At 34.8% G+C, this 24,244-nt stretch overlaps 1 protein-coding gene across 1 annotated transcript in view; it reads right to left on the bottom strand.

Annotated features, from left to right (window-relative positions):
- Positions 1–24,244, bottom strand: part of PHF14 (PHD finger protein 14) — a 180,426-nt gene that overhangs the window by 106,630 nt on the left and 49,552 nt on the right. The window contains 7 exon segments of the mRNA XM_009326125.1: positions 4,987–5,155; positions 12,843–12,974; positions 14,405–14,508; positions 16,080–16,175; positions 17,803–17,909; positions 18,505–18,775; positions 22,392–22,538. Of these exon segments, the coding sequence (XP_009324400.1) occupies positions 4,987–5,155; positions 12,843–12,974; positions 14,405–14,508; positions 16,080–16,175; positions 17,803–17,909; positions 18,505–18,775; positions 22,392–22,538 (1,026 nt within the window).

Below are 24,244 nucleotides of genomic sequence, written 5' to 3' on the forward strand. Positions count from 1 at the left end.
ATCACTGAATCTGGCAATTAACTTGAAACTACTGCTTCTAAGAGTTAAACATATAACAGAATTTGAGAACTAGTAGGATTGCTTTATATCCTTTTTAACACTAATATCCTCCAAAGCACACACACTTGGGGAACCGAAACAGAAGCAGGAGGGCAAAAAGGCCAGAAAAAGTCAGTTTGCAGATGTTGCTAAAACAAGTGATTCTTTTCTGGAAAACTGAACTTAAATGCACTTATTTGCAGAAGTGATAGATATGCTAGTTACCTTTACTTACAGAGGTATAAGTATTCACACCATTGGAATACCACTTGGAATATGTCCATCTCTTCATGCCTTTGCTACGTCAAAAAGAAGTGACCTTTCATCTATGGGTTTTTTCCCCCTGCTTTCTTAAAACACCAAACAAACAAACAAAACAACCCCCAAACCGCAAACAAACAAAAAAAAACCCAAACACAAAACTCTGATATACTCCATTTGCTTCAAGCATTGTGGAAGAGCTGCATCAATTTATCTTACTTTCCTCCTTTCTAAATTTGACCTCAAGCCAAAAGAAAGAGTCCTATGCTATCATATATCCATGTATTTGGCAGGCTGATTGATCTAGCTTTTGTATGTTTGTATTGATGTGTCATAGACTCAGTTGAGCTTTTACATTCAGTGCTGAAAAACCTTAAATTTCAGAAAGCTGAGTAACTCCTGATTATTTTGTTCTAGAGCATTAATGTTCAGTTGACAGCAATTTCTTTGAAGTTGAATATGTCAAAAACACTACTATTAGATAGCTGCTTTAAAAGGTCTTCCAGGTAGTTATTTAGAAGTCATATTTAAATGGTTGACCAATCATTGATAATGTTAATTAAAATGATGACTGATAAGTATAGATAAGTGTTTTAAAATTATCTGCTGTTTTTATGAAGCACTGATACTTACACTCAAATTGGAACTGATGTTCTGTTTTCCTCCTGTAGCCATCTTTTATTCACAACAATTTGTATCTATGACATCGCATAATTAAGTTACACAATAGATATTTGGAAAGCACTTCAGTGGAAATGCTTCAGTTAAATACAAGATAACAGTCTTGTTTATCTTTTAATATACTTGGTAAGAAAAAAAAAATAGTCACTCCTCTACTGTCTTTTCCTATTTGAAACAAAAGCAAGAAACAATAATTTATTCTAAATAACAGTATTCATTTGTGAAAGAAAAGCAGTATACACAACAACTTCCTGTGCTAAAAACAGTTTGTAGGTGCTTTGTCAGTATTTTTTTTCTTATTATTATGTTTTAAAACTAATCTACTTAGACCATTCAAAATAATGCAGAGCATCCTACTCTAAACCTCTGCTAAGAGTATCCTGACACAGATGTAAGGCTAAGTACTTAAGAGACTTAAGATGAGAAAAACCTGAAAAGAACTGTTAAGTTCATAAAGGAAAAGAAGGAGGAGAAATAGTACGGGTTGCAGAAGGTAAAATTAGATGTCCTTGTTATTTTTTGCAATAATGCAAAACAAAAGGGAATTCTAAGGTTACATTGAAAGCGGAAAAAAACCACCACTATTTTCTTTAAAGATCAGTTTAGCCCTGGAAAAGAAAATCCACAACATCAATGAATTCAGGTGCTTCGAAGGATTAAAAAAAAAAAATAAAAAAATCTGCAGGACTTAAGTGCACATCCATAATTAGATTGGATGAGAAACAATGATAAAATTATGAATACTTCTAAAAGGGTCTTTTACTCTTCATAGTGCACCCCAAGCAGACAGAAATTAGAAAAAAAATATTACGAATAAGGAAAAAAACAATTTTTCATGAAAAGGGTATCCTTCATCATCTCTGAAATCAGCGTTACCAAATAGGAGCTGCAAGACAAGCTGATCACAAAGTATCAATTCTGAAAGTGCAATTTAACATGAAATATTTTTTTCCATACAGTTAGCATATAGGCTTAGTTAATCATATGCATTTGTATAAAATGTCTTACAGATACCAGCTATTATTGTCATCAGTAACACCTAACGCAACTTATCAAAGTAAAATATTAGGGCTTACAGACAGTTTCTGTCAACAAAGTAATGAAGAGTTAACTATGATAAACCACTACAGTGAAATCCAAACATATAAGATGCATTCTGTTCTCTTAGGTATGTGGCAAAAAAACCCCACCCCAAACTTCAATTATATCAATTCAAGATAAATTTATGCAAAACAAATGGAAATTCCCTTAAGAGCAACAGATACACAATTCAACAGTCTTATAATTGCACTTGTTGATTATAACTGTAAGCAAGGCTGATTACACACTGTTAGCTAAGCAGGCTTGCCAATTCCTTCCAAAATAAAACTAGATTGAATAGAACACGTCCAGAGATACAAACTACACTGAGAAGAGAGGACTGTGAAGTAAGTGTATTTTCAAATTGTTAATTTTTTCTTCTTTATTTTAAAGGATTTGAGCAGTGAGTACACAAAGGACAAAACAAGTATCTGGTCATCGTTGTTGAAATGCACCACATAGATGTTCTCCATGTAGTCAGACTCAAGTAAACCTCATATGAGAAATTGTTCAAAGGTCAGTTTTTTTCCCCTCAAATATACAGACAGCCTCAGACCTAAAGAATTAAAAGTATTCTCTTCCTAAAAAAACAAAACAAAACAAGCAATCAACAAAAACTAACACCAACTTTCCTGGGTTCATGGCAAAGGTGAATGGGAATCCCATACTGCTAGGAAGTATCTATTAAGTCTTCAGAGGTCTGTTACCTTCATTTTGTTATACAGTCTAAGTGCACCAAGATCACGAAAGAGTTGAAACAAAGCAATTCAGCCTAGTTGAGAGAAAGAAACCCAGCAGATGTCAAGGGTGTGAACCTTCTCTTCCATAGTTAAGTAGAAGACAGTAGGAAATAAATAAAATAAAAAAAAAATAATTAAAAAACCCATCTGTCAGCTGTGGGAAAGCTAAAAGAGTGGAGATAATTTTGACAGAGGAGCCCTGCCCACAAGACAGCAAAGATGTTATCTTGCAAATCTGTATGTTGCAGAAAAGCAGACAACTGGAGAGAACTGAACGAGAGCGTCAAAATTCAAGCAGAGGAACAAAGTCATTCTTAGACTGGTAGCAGTAATTCTTCCACAGTACAATTCTGTACTGTACCAACATACTAGTCCACTCAAAGTAAATTTAATCTCTATATTATGTACCACAATGTGTGTAGACATACTCTCTAACATGTGAGGTGCCAAATCACCAATGTAGCACATCACAGTGTCACAATGTGAGGGCAACACTTCAGAGCAATCAGACTTCTCTCCATTTAGCACAGAAGGAGCTGAGCAGCTATTACACGGGCATTAGAACAAACCAATCTTGTCTTCCTATGGATTTCTGTACAATGCCTTATATCACTCTTTTGTCTATTACTACTATGTATGTCTTCCCTGCAATACTTTTAGTTCTCTTTAGTGCCATAATCATGATTCCCCACCCCCTAATACCACTATATTAGGTGTAAAAAGAGGGAAAAGAGAGAAAGAAGAAAAAGGGGAGCGGAGATGCAAAGGGTTCAGTAAGCAGGAACACCAGATATGTCTTCTTTCTGGGTAAACAACAGCATGACAACAGTAAGTTGAATTTACCCAGACAGCTGTAAGAACCTACATGTTCTTGCACATAGGGAAGAAGGGAATTTTCCCTCAATGACAAAAAGAAAGAAAAAAGTTTCTCCCGTGCAGAGGTTCTCAATTATTCACAAAATTTAATTTTGGATTACTCACACTCCTAATAGTTTGAGCTAAATTAATCATTTTGGCTTGAGTCGTTCTTAAAAGTTCTTCTTAATCATAGACCAGGAAAAGGAAGCCATTCGGTAAATCAAAGCTGCGGCCCAAACATTCCAAATACTTTGAAATGTAATTAAAGCAAACATTTAAGGTTGGATCAGGGAAATACTTGTTTAATCCTATCAGTGTATACTCAGAAGAGTTAAGTATGGTATCTACTAGTGCAAGCATAAAGAGTCTGGAAAGCCCTGTGAGGAAAATAAAGTTGTGTTCCATGAGGGATGAAGTATGTCTAACCCTAACATGAGAGGGTTGAAGTATTTCCTAATACTAAGTTGTATATTGGAAGATGAACCACCAGTTTATATATAATTACTACTCATGTCGAAAGGGTCATGGGAACATTAGTCGTTCCCTAAACTGGACCTAAAAGCCGTTTGACACTTTTATGTACATTTTATAGGTGATGTGACACATCACACATGAAAAACCTTGTTTCATGAGCAAGTAGGAGAGCAAAATTTTAAGGATTAGAGCACCAGAGAAACACAACGGAATACAGTGATTAATAAAAAAGTTCTACTTTCAAATGAAAGAAAGATGCTAAGTATTTCATCAGTACAGGAAGCAAGAGCTTTTGCTTCTCTTCTCTAAAAACTATCTACCAGGGAAGTCTGAGAAAACATACAATGACTAGTAAGACGAGGAAGCTAAACAAACTGAAATAACAGGGTCTTGTGATAGTCACAAAATGTGCAGTCAGTCAGTAGGTTGCCTGTACATAAGGAAATTACTAATTACTTTACAGTTGTAATTGGCAATTCGATACATTTAAATCTTAGCATACAAGAATAAAGTGTCCTTACCACTAAGGTGAAGAACAGTTGTAAAGGCTAAGTTTAAGTGCAAACTGAATTTTCCCTTTTTCTGCAATTAACAGAGGACTTCTTGACCCAGGGAAAAGGAAAAGCTTGTACAGCTCTCCAGTTCAGTACCGTGTTTCCCAGCTTTTTACTGTAGCAAAACTATATATTTAACACAAGTAATAAAGCATTAAACAGAGGAAAGGGAATTTATAACAAAAATAGAACATCAATCAAATTAAAATCCCACAATTCAAAATGTCCAAAACATAAGCCATCTTAAACAAAATTATTATGAATATGAGCTGCCTAACAACAACTCAACCATCATTTACCGTGTTTCTGATTGGAATTTTCTTCGGTTCTGGTGGCACATCCTGAGGAACAAATTTCACTGGTTCCTTAATCTGCCTCCTTGATCGTTTGGTCCCATCTGGTAAGGTTTCCATGGCGATATCAGCCTCCATGTCACTGCTACCTGCCTGGTCACACTCTGAGCACTGCCTGCAAAGTGGAAGATTTTCTATTAAAAACTGCAGTCACAAAAGTAGAAGAAGAAACATATTGAAGTGATTGGGTTTAAAATAAATTCAAAAGTCAAGAAACCCAATGGACACCTAAAGAAGTCCCTCAAATGTGTGATATTTTAAGCAACTAAGCAAAAAACAAGCAAGCCACTCTTATTGCTGGGTTTTTTTTCTGTCAGTATTTAGACTTTGAAAACCAAGACTTTGAAAGCAGGATTTAATCTTCAAGAAAGATGTACCCTATTTCACCATTTGCATGCTACCATATCCCCATTTTTAATAGCGCCTACTGATCTGTAATCTATTCATTATTTTAACTGCTGCTGCACTTTAATCTTTACAAAGACACGCTGCTGAATTCATTCTGATGAGAGGGCTCTTTAGTGGCAGGGATTTAGAAGAAATGTCTGTTGTGAAAATCAATTTTAATAGGTGTTTTCTAAGTGAGTGGGTTTTAAATCTAAAAAAAACAGTTAAGAGACAATTAAAGATATAGAAGCTGGAGATTTATATTAACAAACTCTGAACACTGAGTTGAAAAAAATGCCTGTTGAGTTTTTGAAAACGTACAAAATCACAATCAGAACTTCAAAAGTGAACAGATGCTAAGGTAATGCTAGCTCCATGACAGAATTAACAAGATGGGAAGTCATCAAGTTTTGTTCTCATTTGCAGAAAACGCTCACCTTATGCAAAGTCATAAATGTGGATGTTAACTAAAAATGTTAATGAAAACTTAAAAATTATACCTACTGATAAGAGCTGTTTTTTTAATTCCTTCTCACATTACACTTCCAATTCAAAAAACTATAAATCCTTTCAAACAAATTCCAATTCATCACTGTTCTCGTATTAAAAATGTTCTTTTTATAATACCAACTGAAAAAAAAAAATCAACATTATGTTCTGCTATTTATTAGCATTAACAGGGATACACACATTAAAATTACCTAAACGAAGCAAATTTCCTTTGGAAGGAGACAAACAGAAAACATACATTTAATTATTTGAAGTTAAATGTTAATACACACTTGTGACAAGAAGGCATACTCATCCCATACCTAGACAAAAGCACAAAGTCAGGTATGTATGGTGTGTCTGAGATGATTTCTTCATATGTACATGTTCAACAGCAATATTTTTTCTCATATGAACTTCAGTAAGAGCTAACACAATATCAACTCCATCAACTTTCCATGTTTTCCAATTCTTTCAAACTAATCCAGGCAGTATAATCTCAGATCTCTCCCGGCTATACCAGAAGACAACAGCAGTCATTGTGGTCCGCTAGACAGACCAGTGGCTACTAAATCAAAATAGAGGGGATCTAATCCTGGATTGGGTAACTGTTATCAGTGTAACCTCAGCTAAGTCAACACCTTTCTCCTTCAATTTTTCCATATGTAAAATTAAGATAATTTTGGTTACATTATAATGTTATGAAGATTAATCAATTCTTGTCTCTAAAGCACTTGAGATCACTGGACATAGGACACATGCCAGTACAAGAAGTATTTGCTGGTCTAGAAAAGCAGAGGTACTACAGGGTAGATGACAGGAAAGGTTAACAGTGTCTCCCCTCCCTCATGTAAGTATGGAGACTTCATTAGTAGCCAAAACACAAGGAAGTCACTTTATGCAGTTTTTATACTTTGCAAACAGTTTTGGGCCAGCATACAAGTGTGTAATACTCTATTCTTCCTCCTGTTTACAAACCTCAGTTCGCTACAGACACAGTACCTGTTAACATTTCTAGGCCTCTTTAGGACACTAAAATATAAAACCAATTTAAAAAATGAGGTATAATAACTTTCACAAAATGCTACTTTTTACAGTTATATCTTTACATAAATTTGTGTGCATAAAGACAAACAAATATGTTTGTGCATACTTATGCACTTAAGTAAACAAACAAAAGCATGAAGACCAACTACTATGATTGTAAGATTTTATGGAGAAAGTCTCTCCAATGATGTAACAGGAGAGGAAAGCTTCAGAGGTAACACCATTCCCTCAAAATTTTGTGTGTCTGCTTAGCTAAAGGTTACACTGTGTTCTTTACTTTGATACGGTGCATTGTCTTCAAGTTGTCCAACTCAAAACTCTAAGGAGATTTTCTGTTTGGTAAGCATCAGAGAGCACAGCCCTCCATAATACTGCAGAATCAGTCATTTCATTAATTTATGTAACAGAAAGCACAACTGAAAGTACTGACTATGATCTGCTTATGCAGATGTAAGCAGTAGCTATGAAAGTGCTCAAAAACACTGTGACGAGCAATTCTTACAAAAAGTTTATTTTCCCCATTATTATGGTAAAAACATGTACTATGTATAAATTAAAAAATAAGCATTCTACAACTAAAGAGCTGCGTTAAAAAAAATGAAGTTTTTATAAGACAAAAAAATAGTAGTATAATTTTACAGCAACATTTGGAGTTGGGAACCCAGTATCTTGGATCTACCACCCTGCACCTACGATTTAAATCATTCCTGTTCTTTAGCTCTGCACTGTTAAAAGGGAAAGATACCGTTTTTCTGCTACATAAGCTCAGACAGTTGTACAGAAACTAACTATGCAGATCAGTAACGAACTCTAGTTTCATTAGGGACCTATTTAAATATAAATAAAGTATTTTAACTTTGATGTTAGTGAGGAAGACAAGAAACATCTCCATCAACAGACGAAGTACCGCACGCAAGTTCCTGAAATTCCATTTTTATGATCGAGCTTGCTCTGAAACAGGTGGTGCAAGTGTCACAGCAATTAAAATTAGAAAAAAGCTAGATGTACAAAAAGAAAGCTGCAAAACCATAGTACGATGGGGCGGATGGGTGAATCACAGAACAAAACTTCACAAAAACACTGAAGGTGAGAGGAAAAAGGTAAGTTATGAACATGAACTTACAAGCAAACTCTTGATTTACTGGAATAGCCTCTACTATCACAGGCAACCACATCTTATCAACCCTATTATAAAGCAGTCAAGCTTCAACTATAAAGTAGTTTGGTTGTTAGCTCCCATAGCGCCCACAGAAAAGCTATTACAGACACACACTCCTGTGTCTTGGAAACAATCTCCTAACTTTCAGCTCCTATTATGGTTTATTTCAACATGGTTCTTGAATTTAAAGAACTCTTTTCCCATTCTGCTGTTTAATCCCAATACATTCATAGAAAGCAGCCATATGGCTCCTCTTCCTTTTGGCTACGCTGAAGTCATGCTTACTTAATTTCATCTCTTCAAGGACAATCAGTGAATAGAGAACTTGCCACAACAGGTCACCTTTCCAACTGTTCCAACAATCTTCAACTACCTCTAAATTAGCAAGCATTGCCATGCAGCACAAGCAAATTAACAGGAGAAATGGTGCCAAAGAGTCAACTTCTGTGCACAGGTTTTATTTTGCTTTTAGTCTGGACTTGCCTAATCTAGACTCACAGAGAAAATCAGTAGTAGGCAATAATATGCCTGCTACTTAAATGTGCCTACTACTAAAAATTACTGGAAATGTTTGATCGATCAAGAAATCTCAGTGATTATTTGAAACCTTTTAATCATACAGAAAGCCTTTGATTAAGCGCTAACAACCTACAGAAGAAAAAATGCTGCATGGTTTTGTTGTGTTTTCAACGTGAGTTGGTACAAGAACCAATGGTACCAGAGATACCTTCCCACCTCACAAAGCAAATGGATCTTCTCAACACACTATCAAAAGACAAGAACAGCAAGTGAAAAGGAACACACACTATTATTAATTTTCAATGGTCCAGGCTAACACTGAAACACTGGTTTTGTGTAACTGCGTGAGGCAAATGTTTCTGCATGGCCTGGTGGTGAACAGATTTTTGAGCATGGGCAGCTTCAAGACACATGTGAACCTGTAACGGGGCTTTACTTCGCGGCTTCAGTAAGCACTCAAAGACCAAAGAGTGCTTTCTGTTTATGAAGTTTTAGAAACTGATAGCATACGGCCTTTAACCTAGAAATTTACAAAGTGAAAAAGTGAACATCTACATCACTGAGAAAACAAGGAAGGGAGGGATAGTTTGAAGATGGGGTGGTTTTTTGGTGAAGTGGCTATGAAAACCGTAGAGAGAAAACCCTGTTACTTCCCCAAAAAATTAGTGCTAACAATGACATTATGATGCTTCCTTATGCTGCAGCTTTACACATCAAAAAAAATCTAAATGCACTTTAACAGATGGGCCTGGCACACTGAAATTTGTGAAATGATGGTGAGCAAAGCTGAAGAAACACTGAACACCATTCCTTTATAAATGAAAGGTCATGAAGTTGAAGATCTCACAAACAGGGCTCAAAGCCAATATACTGGTAAGCTTAACATGAATCCGTTTTTATTTTTGAAATTTTAATAACAAAGCAAACTACATCTTTGCTATACGAGACAGAAAATCCGATAAAAACATATGAAAATATTTTACTGAAAAGGTAACACTACAAAAATTAGGAAAAAATTGAGGTTTTGTTCAATTATCACATTATAGATGAATTAGAATGCCTTAACTGTGTTATGGTACATAGTTTCATAGTGGCTGTGTGATGAAAGTATGAAGGACTCAGTCTGAACAAGACAGTTGTTCTTATAATCACAACTGGGCATTAGGCCGGCAGCGGATCTGGAAGAAACCAGCATCCTCTGCTCACAGTGCTCACTGTGAAAAGAGTAAACTTAAATCTTCCATGCTGAGCGAACACCGCTACAGTGCTTCCAGAAAACAGTTCTGCCCTCAGTGTTTAAAAAGGAAAGCTGTATAGTTATTAGTTAGAGTTTGGCTTGTTTTTAATTAGGAGGAAACAGGTCTCGTACACACACTCTGTGATAAATCACTTCTTGCAACGTTAGCAAAGAATTAAACCACTTACAACTTGAGAAACATGGACCATAGCTTTAAGATGACACCTATGCTCCAGTAATTTGAATAAATCACACATGTTGAATGATGTACTGGAAGCAGAAAAAAGGAAGACTGCTCTTATTCTGCAGATAAAAGACAGTACATATGAACCAAAAATAGCTTGTCAAAGAGCTTCAAAGAGCATCCATCTTTCAGACAGTAAAGGTACTGAAAATTTTCCATTTGCAACAACCCAAACATCCGTCAGTTAGGACAAGTGACAAATACATAAAAATTTATGTTATATGCAATATTACATTGCACTCACACTTATATAAGTTAATAATTTTATATCATTATCCAATGACTCAGGATGGAAAAAACAATCAAGATGTGCTGCATCAGTACTGAATGAGTGGGGTCAGGAATATGAATGAATGTCCAGAGACTGAATGAGTGTTCATGGGACTACTGGTCAGGAACTCCACAGCTCATTATGTCTTGTGGCCAATACTCCACACAACAGTTACCCCTAAAATAACTTGGCCTTCCAAAACAAAAATAAAAACCATCAAACCTAATATGATCATTAGTCCTTGTTTGGTTCATCTCGGTCCCCAGCATTTCATATGCTACCAGAAGTTATCACTGTTTTTCAGCAATCTCATTTCAACAGAAAGAGCTAGTCCCTGCTGGTAGCTGCCAAGTATTTTCTTAATGAAAATGTCAATATTTTACAATCAGATTTTGATTCATTGTATTGTCTGTCAACACTTGTGCATTGCTTTTGTATCAGTTCAGATCATTCTCTACTAGGAAAATACACAGTTCCCAGTCCACCCAGAATCGGCAGGAGCATAAAAGCACACAAGTTGTCACGAGAGAATGACAAGACTTAATTTTATGAGAACATGTGAATCAAAAGAATATTCTAACGTTTAATCAACAGGGTTTCTAAGAAACTGAAAAATTCCTAGTTTTAAATACAAGTATGCCACAGCATTTTACTCTATGATTAGAACTGCTGGTCTACTTTGAAAGCACCACATCAAAACAGACAGAAATTAATGCCTTCATATTTTATTACATAAAACAGTTGTTATGCTCTTCCTCTCAAAATACATCAATTTGAAATGAGGATAGGCTTTGAACTTACTATGTTACAAACAATTTCTTTCTAAAATAGTCAAGATGTATAAATGTTACCTTTATACAAAGGTAACAGAAAACTGTCAGGCCCCTGAAAAGGGGAAATTCTTAGTGTTAAGTGTTTGAAACCAGTTTCTAATAAGCTGTGAGACACTGGTGCTCACCAGGTCTAAACTCTTACTATGATTTCACTAAGACTAAAATCATTACCTCCTTTTAATGTTTGGAAACATTGAGATAACCAATTATAATTTGGGTTTTCTTTAACAAATTAGGTTTTAAATATAAAAAAAGACTTTTTTTTCTTACCATTACATGTAATAGTGGATCTAGTTAATTTCAAAATCCTTTTTTGTATACTGTAATTTAAATTTCTATTAAATGCTGAGTATGAAATGGACAAAAAGTATAACTTTTTATTAACTATTTACTAATTAACTAATCTATTAGTTAATCTATTAGTTAATTAGTAAATTAATTAACTAATCTACGTAGCATCACACACGTAAGCTGAATCATTTAGCATCCTCAAACAGTATAACATACGAAGCATATGGTATAAACTCAGGCTAAACTACCCAATATTTAAATAAACATGTATTGATAAAGTATATGACTCTAATCATCAAATCTTTTGCAAAGGCTCAAGTTAGCAATTATGAGCAAATGATTAACAGTGATAATGGAATAGAAAGTAAAAATTAAGAAACAATTATTTTTAACTGTTTCCTGCTTACTATTTTAAAACAGGACTAAAGTAAACATTTTTAGCCACTTATAAAGTCTTCCAACCTGCCTAACATTTCAAGGAATTTCCCGCTATACCCATTTTCTTACTTTCTCTTTTTGCTTAAGTTCCCATTGTATCCTATACAAACATCTGAAAAGTACATGGCCCCCGAATAAAAAAATTGCACTTTTCTTCAGAGCATAAAAGATTAAAATTGTATTCGAAACAGCAGGGGGGGAAACCTGCTGAATTCAAACAGATTAAGGGTCCGTTCTATATGCTCTCTACTGATCCTGAAAAGAATACATAAAGGCATGTCCAATGATGAAAAGAATGCAACCAGTACAGCTCAATTTGTCTGCTATAATCTCACACTCCAGAATATGCCTTAGCTAATTAGATGTAAAAGCTAAGTTTGTGATCTGAGATATAATTGAAGCATGAAATTCACAACAAAGATAAGTTATAGCTTTGAAATAAAAGTGTTTTACTACCTAACCTGACCTATTCTGCCTTTAACACCTACTGAGAATTGTAGTCTTACATATTTTGGACTGATGGCTTTTAGTGAGCCTTTTCAACTTGGTTAAAAAGCAGAATAAAAATCAAGAACCTCCTGTGCAAATGCAGAAGCTACCAAAAAAAAAGTTTCCATGTAACATAACTACTTGGTAAAATTTACCAAAGAGCTCAGAATGCCCTTGAAATAATAAAAAGTCCAAAATCACAGACTACATTAAATAATTAAAGGAAAATTAAGTTCAGAAAAATATTAGTGATGGTGAAAACCTTTCTGAGATTTTCAGCTTTTAAAGGAAATCTCTATTAATTTACTAACTAAATTTACTGGGGTAAATCTACGATTTGTCATGTCCTACTTTAAGTACAGAGATACCACAAGACAACACATCAACTGCATTCTTACCAGTAACTGTTCTTGGTCTTCCTTGGCATCCTTGTAAGAGGTGGATCCAGGCAACCAAGATGATAATGGAGTTTACAAGTATCACACAGTAGCAGTAGGTGTTGATCATGGTTCTTCTTGCAAATTCCACAACTTTTAATGTAAGTAGCAGAAAAGCATTATAATTACATCCGAGCACATTCCCCAGTTTCAATACAAACATGTGGCAACTTCAATTTGAATGCATCATTTAAGTGCATAATTACTTTTTAAGGAGCTTCTACCTATACACAGTAAAGCATAAAAGGCACCTAATATAATTAACAATAAAATGGCTTTCAACCTAATTTTTTGAGGACTTCTAACCAGTAAGTAATCACTTGATACTTCTGACAAAATGTACCAGTGGCAAATGGAAAAAATACCACCTGTGCCATCCAAACGCTTCAATAGAAAATTATGCTGCTATTATCAGTGTTAACAATCATATGCTTATTTTAATAATGCAAGCACCCTGAAATAGGTCTGTGCTGCTATTATGTTGGGCAATGTATCAACTCATAAGAAATTACATTTCCTTTCTATTACTATTACTGTTTTACGGGAATTGAAGTTTTAGTTATTTCAAAAAGATCAGGTGTTCATTGATTCCATTATAAAATGGGAGGAACTAAATGACTGGATTTGAATGAAACAGAACTAGTAAAGCATGACTCCTATTATTTGTTTGTGTATACGTCTAAATTGCCAAATCCTCGCCCCACTGCCACGTTCTCAAGATTTCCACCTTTCACAGCACTAGAATTAACTTTTGCTTATGTAACCCATCTTCTTCAATTAGCTTGCTAGATGGGCAAGATACTGCCCACTTGGCTGTGGCTGGAGGCCTGGCTGCTGCTCTCTAGATAAGCGACAGACCGTGCTACTTATCAGCTGGTGGCAAGAGAAGATGATCCAAGACGATATGTGTATTTCACACAGTCATATTCTGGGATCCTAGTATATGTTTAAAACCCAGTCAGTAGCTTCACAACTTATAGAAGAGGGGAAAAGGTGCAATAATGACAGAGTAAGTGAATACATTTTATTTTCTTGAGAATTAATAGAAATAGACGTAGGGGAATTTAAAACTCAAGATATCCCAAAGCATTTGACAACCCATGAGCAAAAAGTAAAAATTCTTTTATGACAAGTGTTTCATGCTCCCAGCCACTGTGACTAAACAGCAGCAGCACTGTTCGCAAAATCACCAACACATATGATTGCATTCAAAAGACAAGATGACCAGTGAAAAATTTTCACATCACAGAGACAAAGGACCCTTCTATTTTAGCTGTAAAGAGTTACCTTGGTCCTTAAAGCACTGCTGTCAAATTAGCAAAAAAAACCCAAACCTTACTGATGTGTGCTAAGGTGAAGAATTGACTACTATTCAACTTAGCCTTCAGAAGTAAGTAAAACATATAGACAACTCTGAAGCACTTTGTTAATCACAACCGAAGCAAACAATTTTCTCTTAACACTTTCGGGAAACTGTAACTTACTAGATATTGTATCTATTCTATTAAGATTTCATTACTTGCCTATAAAGTACAGCTGGAAGTGTAGATGTCTTTTGCGTTCCTCCTTCCTTTTTACTTGGTTTCCTTTCCTTAGGAGCACGTAAAATTGCTGGTATGTTCAATTTCTATTGGATTTGAACAAATGCAGTACACATGAGTCTTGAGACTTCTAGAGAATACCACTCCAATCTCAATGCATGAAGAAAAAGACTCAAATTATGAGTGGGAAATTGCTTAGCCAGCTATTTTGCAGACAAGAGCAACTACAGATGTTTATATTACAAAATCATACTGGGATAAAGTAATATACTCATTTTTTTCAATTCAATAAATAAAAAACATATTGAAATACTAGCTTTTAAAATCTTTCTTCAAGCTTCAAATAGAGGGATGGACAAGGACGCATTTGTCTAGGCAGCTGAACCAAGCAAAGGCAAATTCACAAAATTGACAGAAGAATACTGAGGCAGTTTATTTTTCCCAACATCCCTGCTACATTGGTGCTCGATAGGTTAATTAGAAAAATTATCTTATTGGACCAAGCCCTCCACAAAGCAGACAAGATTCTCTTTGGGTTTCTACTAATCTGCAGTATGCTAGCTTCTCAGACAGCAACCATCTATCAAAGTCATTTCTCAGCAGCCCCGTGGGTCTGCATCTGTTCACCCAACTGGAAAAAAAAAAAAGTCATGCAAGCTGCGCAAATGAATTCTACTTAACTTTTCCTCTTCTTTTATTTTAGTAACATTTGCACCAGGAAACATATTTGTGAATACTTACTCAAAGCCATCTTAAAAGGGGGGGGGGGAGGAATCTTGATTCAAGAGATACGTTATGTGAGAATCCTTCTTCACAAGTAGAAAAGATAGGCAGACAAATAGAATCAGAAAAAGCTAGCATAGCTTAAGAACTACTACTGCATAAAGAAAGGGTAAGCTTCATTTTCTGAACAGCAGCGCAGCAGTACTAAAGAGCATGACAAAATTGTGACCTAATTGTATGTCTGCATTTTCACAATGAACAGTTTCTTCGATCTTCCTTAAAATTATAATTGGAAATCATTTCAATCTCTCTCTGACATCTAAAATGTCCATTGCCATTTAATACCTCTGACATAAAACATATATCAAAACACAGCAAGAATCTATACTTCTCTCTTTTCTCTGTATCAATGAGAACAAAGATAATTGCTGGCAACAGGAAATAATCCAAATCTTCTCTTCTCCTAGATATTTATACTCATTTGACCAAAATATTCTGCTCTGTCCAGTTAAAAATCATCACATACATACTGCAGTTTTAAAGATTTATAACTTATAAAAAGCCATAAAGAGTTACCATATCATTTGAAGCCTACAGTAACTAAAGACAACATAGAGACAAAAAGGGTAGGATTAATTCGTGCTTCACATAAGGTTCATCACAAATGACAGGTCAATCAGTTATACCAAATGAAAGAATTTTGCAAACACAACCGCTATTACAACAACAAAATTAAGCCACAGGTTCCCAGTAGGTGGTTTGCAGAAGTCTAGGTATTTCAATCAGGAAACATTATCCCCAGAGTAAAGCCTGGGTCTGATCAAATCAATTTATTCGGCCATAGAAGTGACAGAGAGAAACAAAAAGGCCTATTCTTGGAAAACCATGTCTGCCTATAAACTATAAAGAGGGGGAAAAAAAACAACCAACCAACCTGTCCAATGATTCTACCCAGCAGAGCCCAAATGCTTTGCCCTTCATTTCGCAGTTTTCCATTCATATTTTGTAGCTCTTCCAAGGACTCACAGAGCTGAAAAGTTAAAGAAAAAAAAAATCAACAGGAATGAAAATCCATTAAGAGTTATTTAATAAAATTTATTCAACCTCTTACCTATCTAGGGTGCATTACTTTACTGTGGGATTAAAAAACAACGGAACTCATGTCAACATAGCTGAGACCTGTGCAATCATTCAGCAATTTAATGGAACTAAGATGAAAATCTGGGCAGCCACCTGTTTTGTAAAGAAGATCTGAAGCATTTCAGCATGAAAATAAGGTTTCATAAAGTCAATTAGAAAGCAAAACTAAATTACAGCAACATCTTGTATGCGTTGTCCATACTACTTAAGCAACAAGATTATAACAAGTAACCACATAAATGAATTAAAGCTCTATATTACATATAGAGCTTTATTATTTTATTTATATAATAAATTATTATTCTATAATATTATATATTTAAATAAATAAATTTATTATTTATTACATTACATATGAACCAAAGAACGTTCACTCACTCTCACAGAAAGAGAGTTAATTTATTAAAGGATGCAAGCAGAAAAAAAGGTGGTTTTTTTTCTTCTGGAAGTAACTGCTAGTTACCACACAGCATATACAACCTATTAATTTGGTTAAAAGCCCCACACACAATCTCCTCCTCCTTTATCATCCTTGGGCAGTTCACCAGGACCTGCTGCTTCATTTCCATATGTTCTCATTTAAAACACACAGTCAACAGTTTAAGAATTAATAGCAACACTATTTTTTGTCATCACTAACCATCACTTGATAGGTTGCTGAATTCAGCAAGAATTGCAGCATGTCATCTGTCACAAAAGATACAGTAATTCTATGTTCCATTTCAAAATATTTAAAGATTAAAATAAAGAAATAATTATTTAGTAAAAATGCAATTAAAACACAAAATGCTTTTTTAACTACAATGATGAGTTAATAAAAAAAATACATTAACAACATTTTGGGGGAGCAATGCTATCATTTATGGGTCCCAAATTTCCTATTATCAAACAAAACACTCAGAGGACACTATGGATATGTGAATACTGATCATTGCAGCCAGAAAAATTAGCCAAGTCATTAAATCTAGGTTGAACACAACGGGAGTTGGAGTTGACATAAATAAATAAATAAATAACACACTGACAATCCTAAATTCCCAATTATCAAGTAGGGTTCTAAGCAAAGAACCACGCAGGTTCAAAAAAACCCTAGAACTACACACAAGCAAAACAAAACAAAAAAACAGAGAGAGAGAGAGGAGTTGAACTCTGTTGTCTCAAAATCTCAAATGAAATGCATACAAAGAATGAAAAAAAGAAGGGCCTTAAGACATAGTTCACTCATGAAAGGGACCTGTCTGTCCATGTGCAATTTGTTACTGGAGCTCTCAGTGGGGTCAAGTTAAAGAACTTGTGCCCAGCCAACATATGACATTTTAGAAGTTGATTTGCTTGTGGGGGGGGGTGGACCACAGAATATTTTTAAAAGAAGAGATATATTTGTAAGTATTTCTCTTAAAGAAAGAATGGTTTGTATATTTCTTTCTAAGTCATTTAGTTTGGAAAGCAAAATGCTATCAAAGTTAACAGCAGCAATACTAAAACAGTACAATGGTTTATTATCCCTTTTTCTTCACCTTATTATACTCCACATGAAGCTTTTCTTGCTCATTTTCTAATTTGTCCTTGATATTCTTCTGTTCAGCCATATTCTCCTGGATTTGAATCATGCGCATATTTCTCTCTATTTAAAAGAAAACTGCATTATTTCCTATCCTTGGCTATATTTTCAAGTTTTATGCACTGAAAAAAGTGAAGCAATGAAAAGCATGAAACCCTGACAACACAAAACCACAAAACTATAGCCTATAGGTTTATTATACAGACTGAGTAGAATGAACAGTCATAACATTTACTTTCTGCTGCAAAACTAGTATAGTTATTTAGATGGTGAGCTTTGATCAGACACCTAGCAAACAGTACCAAAGACAAAACCACGCCATTCCACACAGAAAGGGAGGAAAACATAAGAAAAAAAATGACACCAAAGGTACCGAAGCTTCCACTCCCTTCTTAGCAAAGACACTGCCTCCTGTTTATATTTGAAAGATTTTCTTCTTCTCCGAAATGTCTTTTTTAAAAAAATCACTAACTTTCTGTGTAAATACAGATAGCAAGCAATAATAAATATACCTGATCTAAAATGAAGTCATAAGTCATATTTATCTATTAATAACAAAGAAATACAAGTAAAATAAAAAAGCCAATGAATCAGCACAGTACAGGTACAGCAAAGCAATAATTTTTCATTGAGAAAAATATGCAATTTTCATTCTTACCAAGGTAATAATTCACAAAATCAGCAGTGAGAGCTGGCTGTTTATGTTTTCTTCTTCCATCAACACTGGAACTAGTATCTGAAGTATCCACTGGAAAAATGTCTGTACTAATTCCCATTAACTCAGCTTTGCGCATAAGCTTACGTATGGCTGAAGCACTGCTAGTAAGTGGTCGTGGTAGCTTCTCCCGGGGAACCCAGGCCTGAGGTCTGGTGGTGCGGGCCAGCTCCGCCTTGGCACGATACTGCTGTAGCCTGGCATTGATTCGAGCCTGCAATAAAGAATTCCATAAATTAAAAGTGTAAGGGAACAATTCAAAACTGGTTTTGAGTTATAGTCTTTTGGAACACATCCACAATTTATTTGTATTTTAAAAGCTGCATGATCTAATCAACGCTATTTTCATTTCGGAACTCTATGACTCAAGAAACAGCCACTGATATAGACATTTGATTTTACTTCAAAACACATACACAAATAACATTATCCTTTCACTAGGTTTTGGAGATATTCACAGGTTTCTTGAGGAGGTTTCCCCACCAATGAAAGTAACACAAATTATTGCTGGCTTTCAGACAATCCCTTCTAATAATGATAATTTGATGGGACTGTGAAAACTCACTACTGGGAAAAGCCTTGAGCTGACCTATAAAAAATACATTTAGATACACTTTAAATTGGTATCTACATGAGCAATAAAAGTTGATGAATAGCATTTTCGCCATATTTGACATCCCTTCTCAATGCCATTATCTCCTTATAAATGTTAAACTAGTTGATTATAATGTGCCAAAAACACAACCCAAACAGAAGTGAAGTAGGCAAGAGAATCTCACAATATATATTGTTGATGACATCTGTATATTTGTGACTGTCTGGGAGATCAACCCCAGAAGATCAAGTTGTTATTGCCAGTTGGAAAACACTGTCTTGCGGGAATTCTATGTAGTGGCAATTCTAGCAGAAAATGACATCAACATACAAACCTTCAGAGGCAAAACTCCAGCTGACTATCAGTTAGAAGTTGTTTACTTGCCTGCAGAAAGAAGAAACTAAACTAATCCAACTGCCCCACCATATGGTATGAGATACTCCTGAGACAAAAGCAAAAAAGTGTGCATGCATATACACACTATGGTTAAGGAACATCTCTGATTACAAATAGCATCGCTGAAGGTAACATTACAGATAGTTTAACACACCTTACCTCACTAGATCTTGAACATTAATGACAAAGAAACACGGCAAATGTGGCTTGCAGGCCAGCTCTGACCCTAAGGACATTTTTCGTGGACCCACAGCAGCAAACAACAGATCCACCTAAAGCCACCGCCTCGTTTTATTCTCCACTGGAAGGACCAAGGATGGTTTATAGCTTCCTCAGCTAAGACACTTCTTTACTGATTACATGCTCAGTTCTGAAACTCTTGGGGTCATTTAAGATGTCATACAACTGTATACCCAGAGCTTTATTCCAGAAATAGATGACAGATTAAAATGACTAAAGGCTAAATGGAATCCTGAACTCAAGTTACTTGGATTTAAGCAATTTTCAAGTATACGCTTTACTCAAGGAATGTACATTTCCTTTATTGATATTAAAAAAAAGTATTTCAATGTAGAACATCTTCCAACAATCCATAACAGTCCTAGACAGCTTTATATATTATATTCTTTAGAGGGATTTACTTTCTTGGGCCACAGACTTGCCAGACCATTGGCTCAGTTATTCCTGCCTGGGCTACAAAGCACGAAATATCCATTTTTTTCTCCTTCAAAAGTGCCTCAAAAATTCACTTTCACAATACCAGATAAATTATTTGTACAGCTGCATACTTACTTATGTTAGCTCAATGTTTGTAAATCTTACTTAAGCCTACAAACTCCCCTGGAAGTAAGCTTTTGTATGTACATACATATATACACACACACTAGATATATATATATTTACTTCTTAATCTTTTTTCCCAGACTAAGCTGTCCCAAGATTCGTATTTCTCAGACAAAATCCTGGTTTAACAAAGATGGTTGAATTTACTGGTGGGATTTTAACTTCCTCATGCAGACAACATATGGTAAGGTAAGGGATGAATTTATATGTACTTTGTGTCAACTCCCCAGTCTGACATTTCTAGTATCTATTAAGTACCCCTTACAGCTCTGCATTTCTAAAAAGGCACAGAAACCACTCAAACAATTACTTCATAAAACCCAATACATACAACTGGACATGGAAATGTATTTTTCAAGCATCCAATCTGTTTCCATCCATGTAAACTCAGGCACACACACACAATACTAATGCAAACTCGTACAACACCAGAGCCATCAATAGTGAAATCAAGTGGTTTTACAACATGTATGCAAGTTATCAAATTTGGATCAAGATGCCTATGACACCATGTCAAATAACTCCACCTGCAGTTGTCAGCATTCATTCTTTCAGTTTTTAAACGTTTCATCCAAACAATTTAGATTTAAAAATCTGCAGGGTCTTGGTTTGGCGGAAAGAGGAGGAAGAGAGGGAGATGCTGGGAACTTACCAGCATTATCAGTACCACATAACAAATGCCTGAAAACAGAACTAATAAGCCCTGTTGGACCCAAACTCATTTTGCACAGCTACTACTTACCATTATGCTGGGTAGTATTCATATTATTGTGATTTCTCCACTACATAGGTGCATTTCACATAATTGAGAGCTGAGTGTATTCAGAATAATTATGTAACCAGTTTTAAATCAAGCTACACGAAGCTCAATACATACCGAATAGAAATATTTTATTCAAAATTCTTCCAGGATAGAGTTTGCTCATATTCATTCTCAAATGCACAGGTCATTTTAAATTAATATTCTCTTCTCCTATTCAAAGACCTCTGAAGAACTAGAAAAGTATGATTTTCTTAAATAAAAAGTTTGATGATATGAAGATTTATTTTCTGATCATTACACTACAGTCCTCCCTTCAGAAAAAAAAGCAGTTATTTCTCTCCCATAACTGCCTTCCGTTATTTACAGCATCTGCTACTTTCTGCAACAAATTAGGCAGGATTCATTCAGATGAGCTACTTTTCTACATAGGTATGATTTTTCCAAAGAATGCAGTTCAGTCTAAGCAGTGAAAGCAGAGTATACTATAAATTCCTTAGAATCAGAAAAAACAATAAAGTACACACATTAAAACATATCAAAGTACACAGATTCCCTCAGAAGGATTGAAAACTTTATATCAACAGGACGTTTCTCGGATGAGCTTATGCAGTAACTAGTAATTTTACATGAATCTGCTACTAGACAGGGATACAGACTTTGCCTAAGATTTTCAGACAACTCCCAGACAGCAGCACAGACTCAGTTTTTTTCTAGGAAATCTTTACTATGAAAAAACCCAGCACACAGAATTCTACTTAGGCCTACAAAAAGTGAAAAAGGATCTAAGAAGATAAAACTTTAGGCAAGCTAAACTCTTCTGCCAAGTTCAAGATATTACTAAGGGAAAAAAGTGGATTTTTACTGAACTTGAATGTAGAAATATACCTATTTCCTTGTCTGGCTATCTTTTTTAGTTAAGAATCTTGAAGAAAACGTTAAACAAAATCTATGAATTACAATGAAAATGTAATTACCATCTTTTTGCCACAAAAACAAACACAGTAAGATTTTTCAATTCAGACAAGCATATATATCCCTATTTCATAATTAGTTTATCAAGAATTGTGCTTAGAGACCAAAACCTACAAATAATTCACTGCTTTAAATGACCATGCGCTATCAATATAGTTCACATTTCATTTCCTACTATAATAACAATTTCCCATCCTCTTCATTCATTCTTGTTTAACATGGATGATTAATACAGATGCATTTGTGTCATGAATACAATACCTGAGCTTCTGGCGAGAGCTGTTTTTCTCTTTCCTGCAAGGACATTTTACAGTAAGATTGTAATGCCAAGTAGTTCTTCCGCTTCCATTTTCTGTCTAACCTGTCTGCATGCTGTTTACAATAAGCAAAAAAAGGGTCAGCTATATCCTGTTTCAGAGAAAACAAAGGGAAAGGAACGAAAATAAAGTAAGACATACAAGGCCAAAAGGCTCTGAACAGCACAAACATTCTGGCAATCGGTTCACATGTTCAAATAGACATGTTTTTAAAAACAACTAATATGTATGTTTCTAAATCAATTTTGTCATGTTGATGTTATTTACCATATAAAGTGTTTTTTCACTTTTTTCATTGCGTGACCCTAAGCATTTTTAAATGCATTAACTATTTAACTCTCTATTGTTCAATTTCTATTTTCTCATTCCCAGAAGAAATAGCAGAAGAAATTGCTAAGTACAAATCCATTTAACATATAACATGTATTGTTAACTTCCTCTTGCTTCACTGTGTCATCTTTTGCATTATATCCTACAAGGGATCAACAATTCTGAATAATACAAAAGGCAATACATTTGGTTTTCTCAAATGATTTTCCAAATGTTTTTGGTGGCTATACCCCCACGTGATTTATCATATCTCAGATGATTTTTTTTTTCCATTTTTCATTCTTTGCTCCATCAGATCTGCACATTATCATGGCTGTAAGTTTATAGCAACTTTCAGCACTTGCAAACCTTGCAAGCAGACTACAAATATCTGAGCCATGAGGAGATACGGTTTGAGAAGTATATTTCATTGCCAGTATATTTTCAAAAGTGTAGAAACATCATCATGAATCTACAGACTACAAAGAATTTAAAGCAGTCTTCCTTCATAAAGTAATAAAAATATTAATCAATAATTCGCCTATCAAATTTTCCTTTACTCCACCTATAAAACACAGACCAATAAAATCTACGCAGGCTTTCCTTACAAACGTGTTTTATTTTGATTTAGATTTTCAGAGTGTGAGACAACTTAAATTCCAAAAATTAGCAGCACCCTAAAATTAGACTCTGAGGCCTTGGTTAAAAATATTTTGGTTACAGAAAACATGTAACAAACTTTTAAGGTGGAAAGGCAAGCAAATGCATATGCCTAGAAGAAATTCACACAGAGTGTTTGAAGAATCAACATTACACATAATTTATTAGGGACAACAACAAGGTAATTGTACTATCTTCCTATTTATCAATCTCACAGAAGAAAGTATTTCATGATTCCTTTAAGAATTACTTAGCGGCCTGCTGTTTACAGAAACAGAAGTGTCAGTATCAATAGTGCAAGTAATGCTTGTTTGTGTGTTACCTGTGGTACTTCCTAAAGCAGTAAGAAGTTAAATTGTGCAGCTATGAACATGACATGCTTAATCCAAATTATACGTATCAAGATGAAATTTGGCAACCAAAAAGTACTTATACTGTAAAAATTAATTCAGAAGTAGGAGCTTCAAATCTAAATTGCTTTAATCATATTACAGGAAGAAAACTGGTAAGAACAGATATTAAAAAGTTACCAGTAGGTTATAAATGTTTGCTTTTCATTCCGATTCCTAAGGTTAATGTTACCACAAGGAAGTCATATACCTGTACTGCAATTTGAAGAAAATACTGGAAAACATGTATGCAAAAATGGCATTAGAAATGTAGTTAATTTCTCAAGACAGTCCCATTTGGTATGAAACAGAGATTACTACACTACATAAACAGCTAGGTAAGTATGTCAACCTAGGTGAGGTTCAAGAATTAGAGTTAGAATTTATGTCTGTATTGACTGATAGTCTATTAAGGCAACTTCTGTGTTAACATTCTCTA

Source organism: Pygoscelis adeliae, unplaced genomic scaffold (assembly GCF_000699105.1).
Source record: "Pygoscelis adeliae isolate BGI_AS28 unplaced genomic scaffold, ASM69910v1 Scaffold15, whole genome shotgun sequence".
Lineage (NCBI taxonomy): Eukaryota > Metazoa > Chordata > Aves > Sphenisciformes > Spheniscidae > Pygoscelis > Pygoscelis adeliae.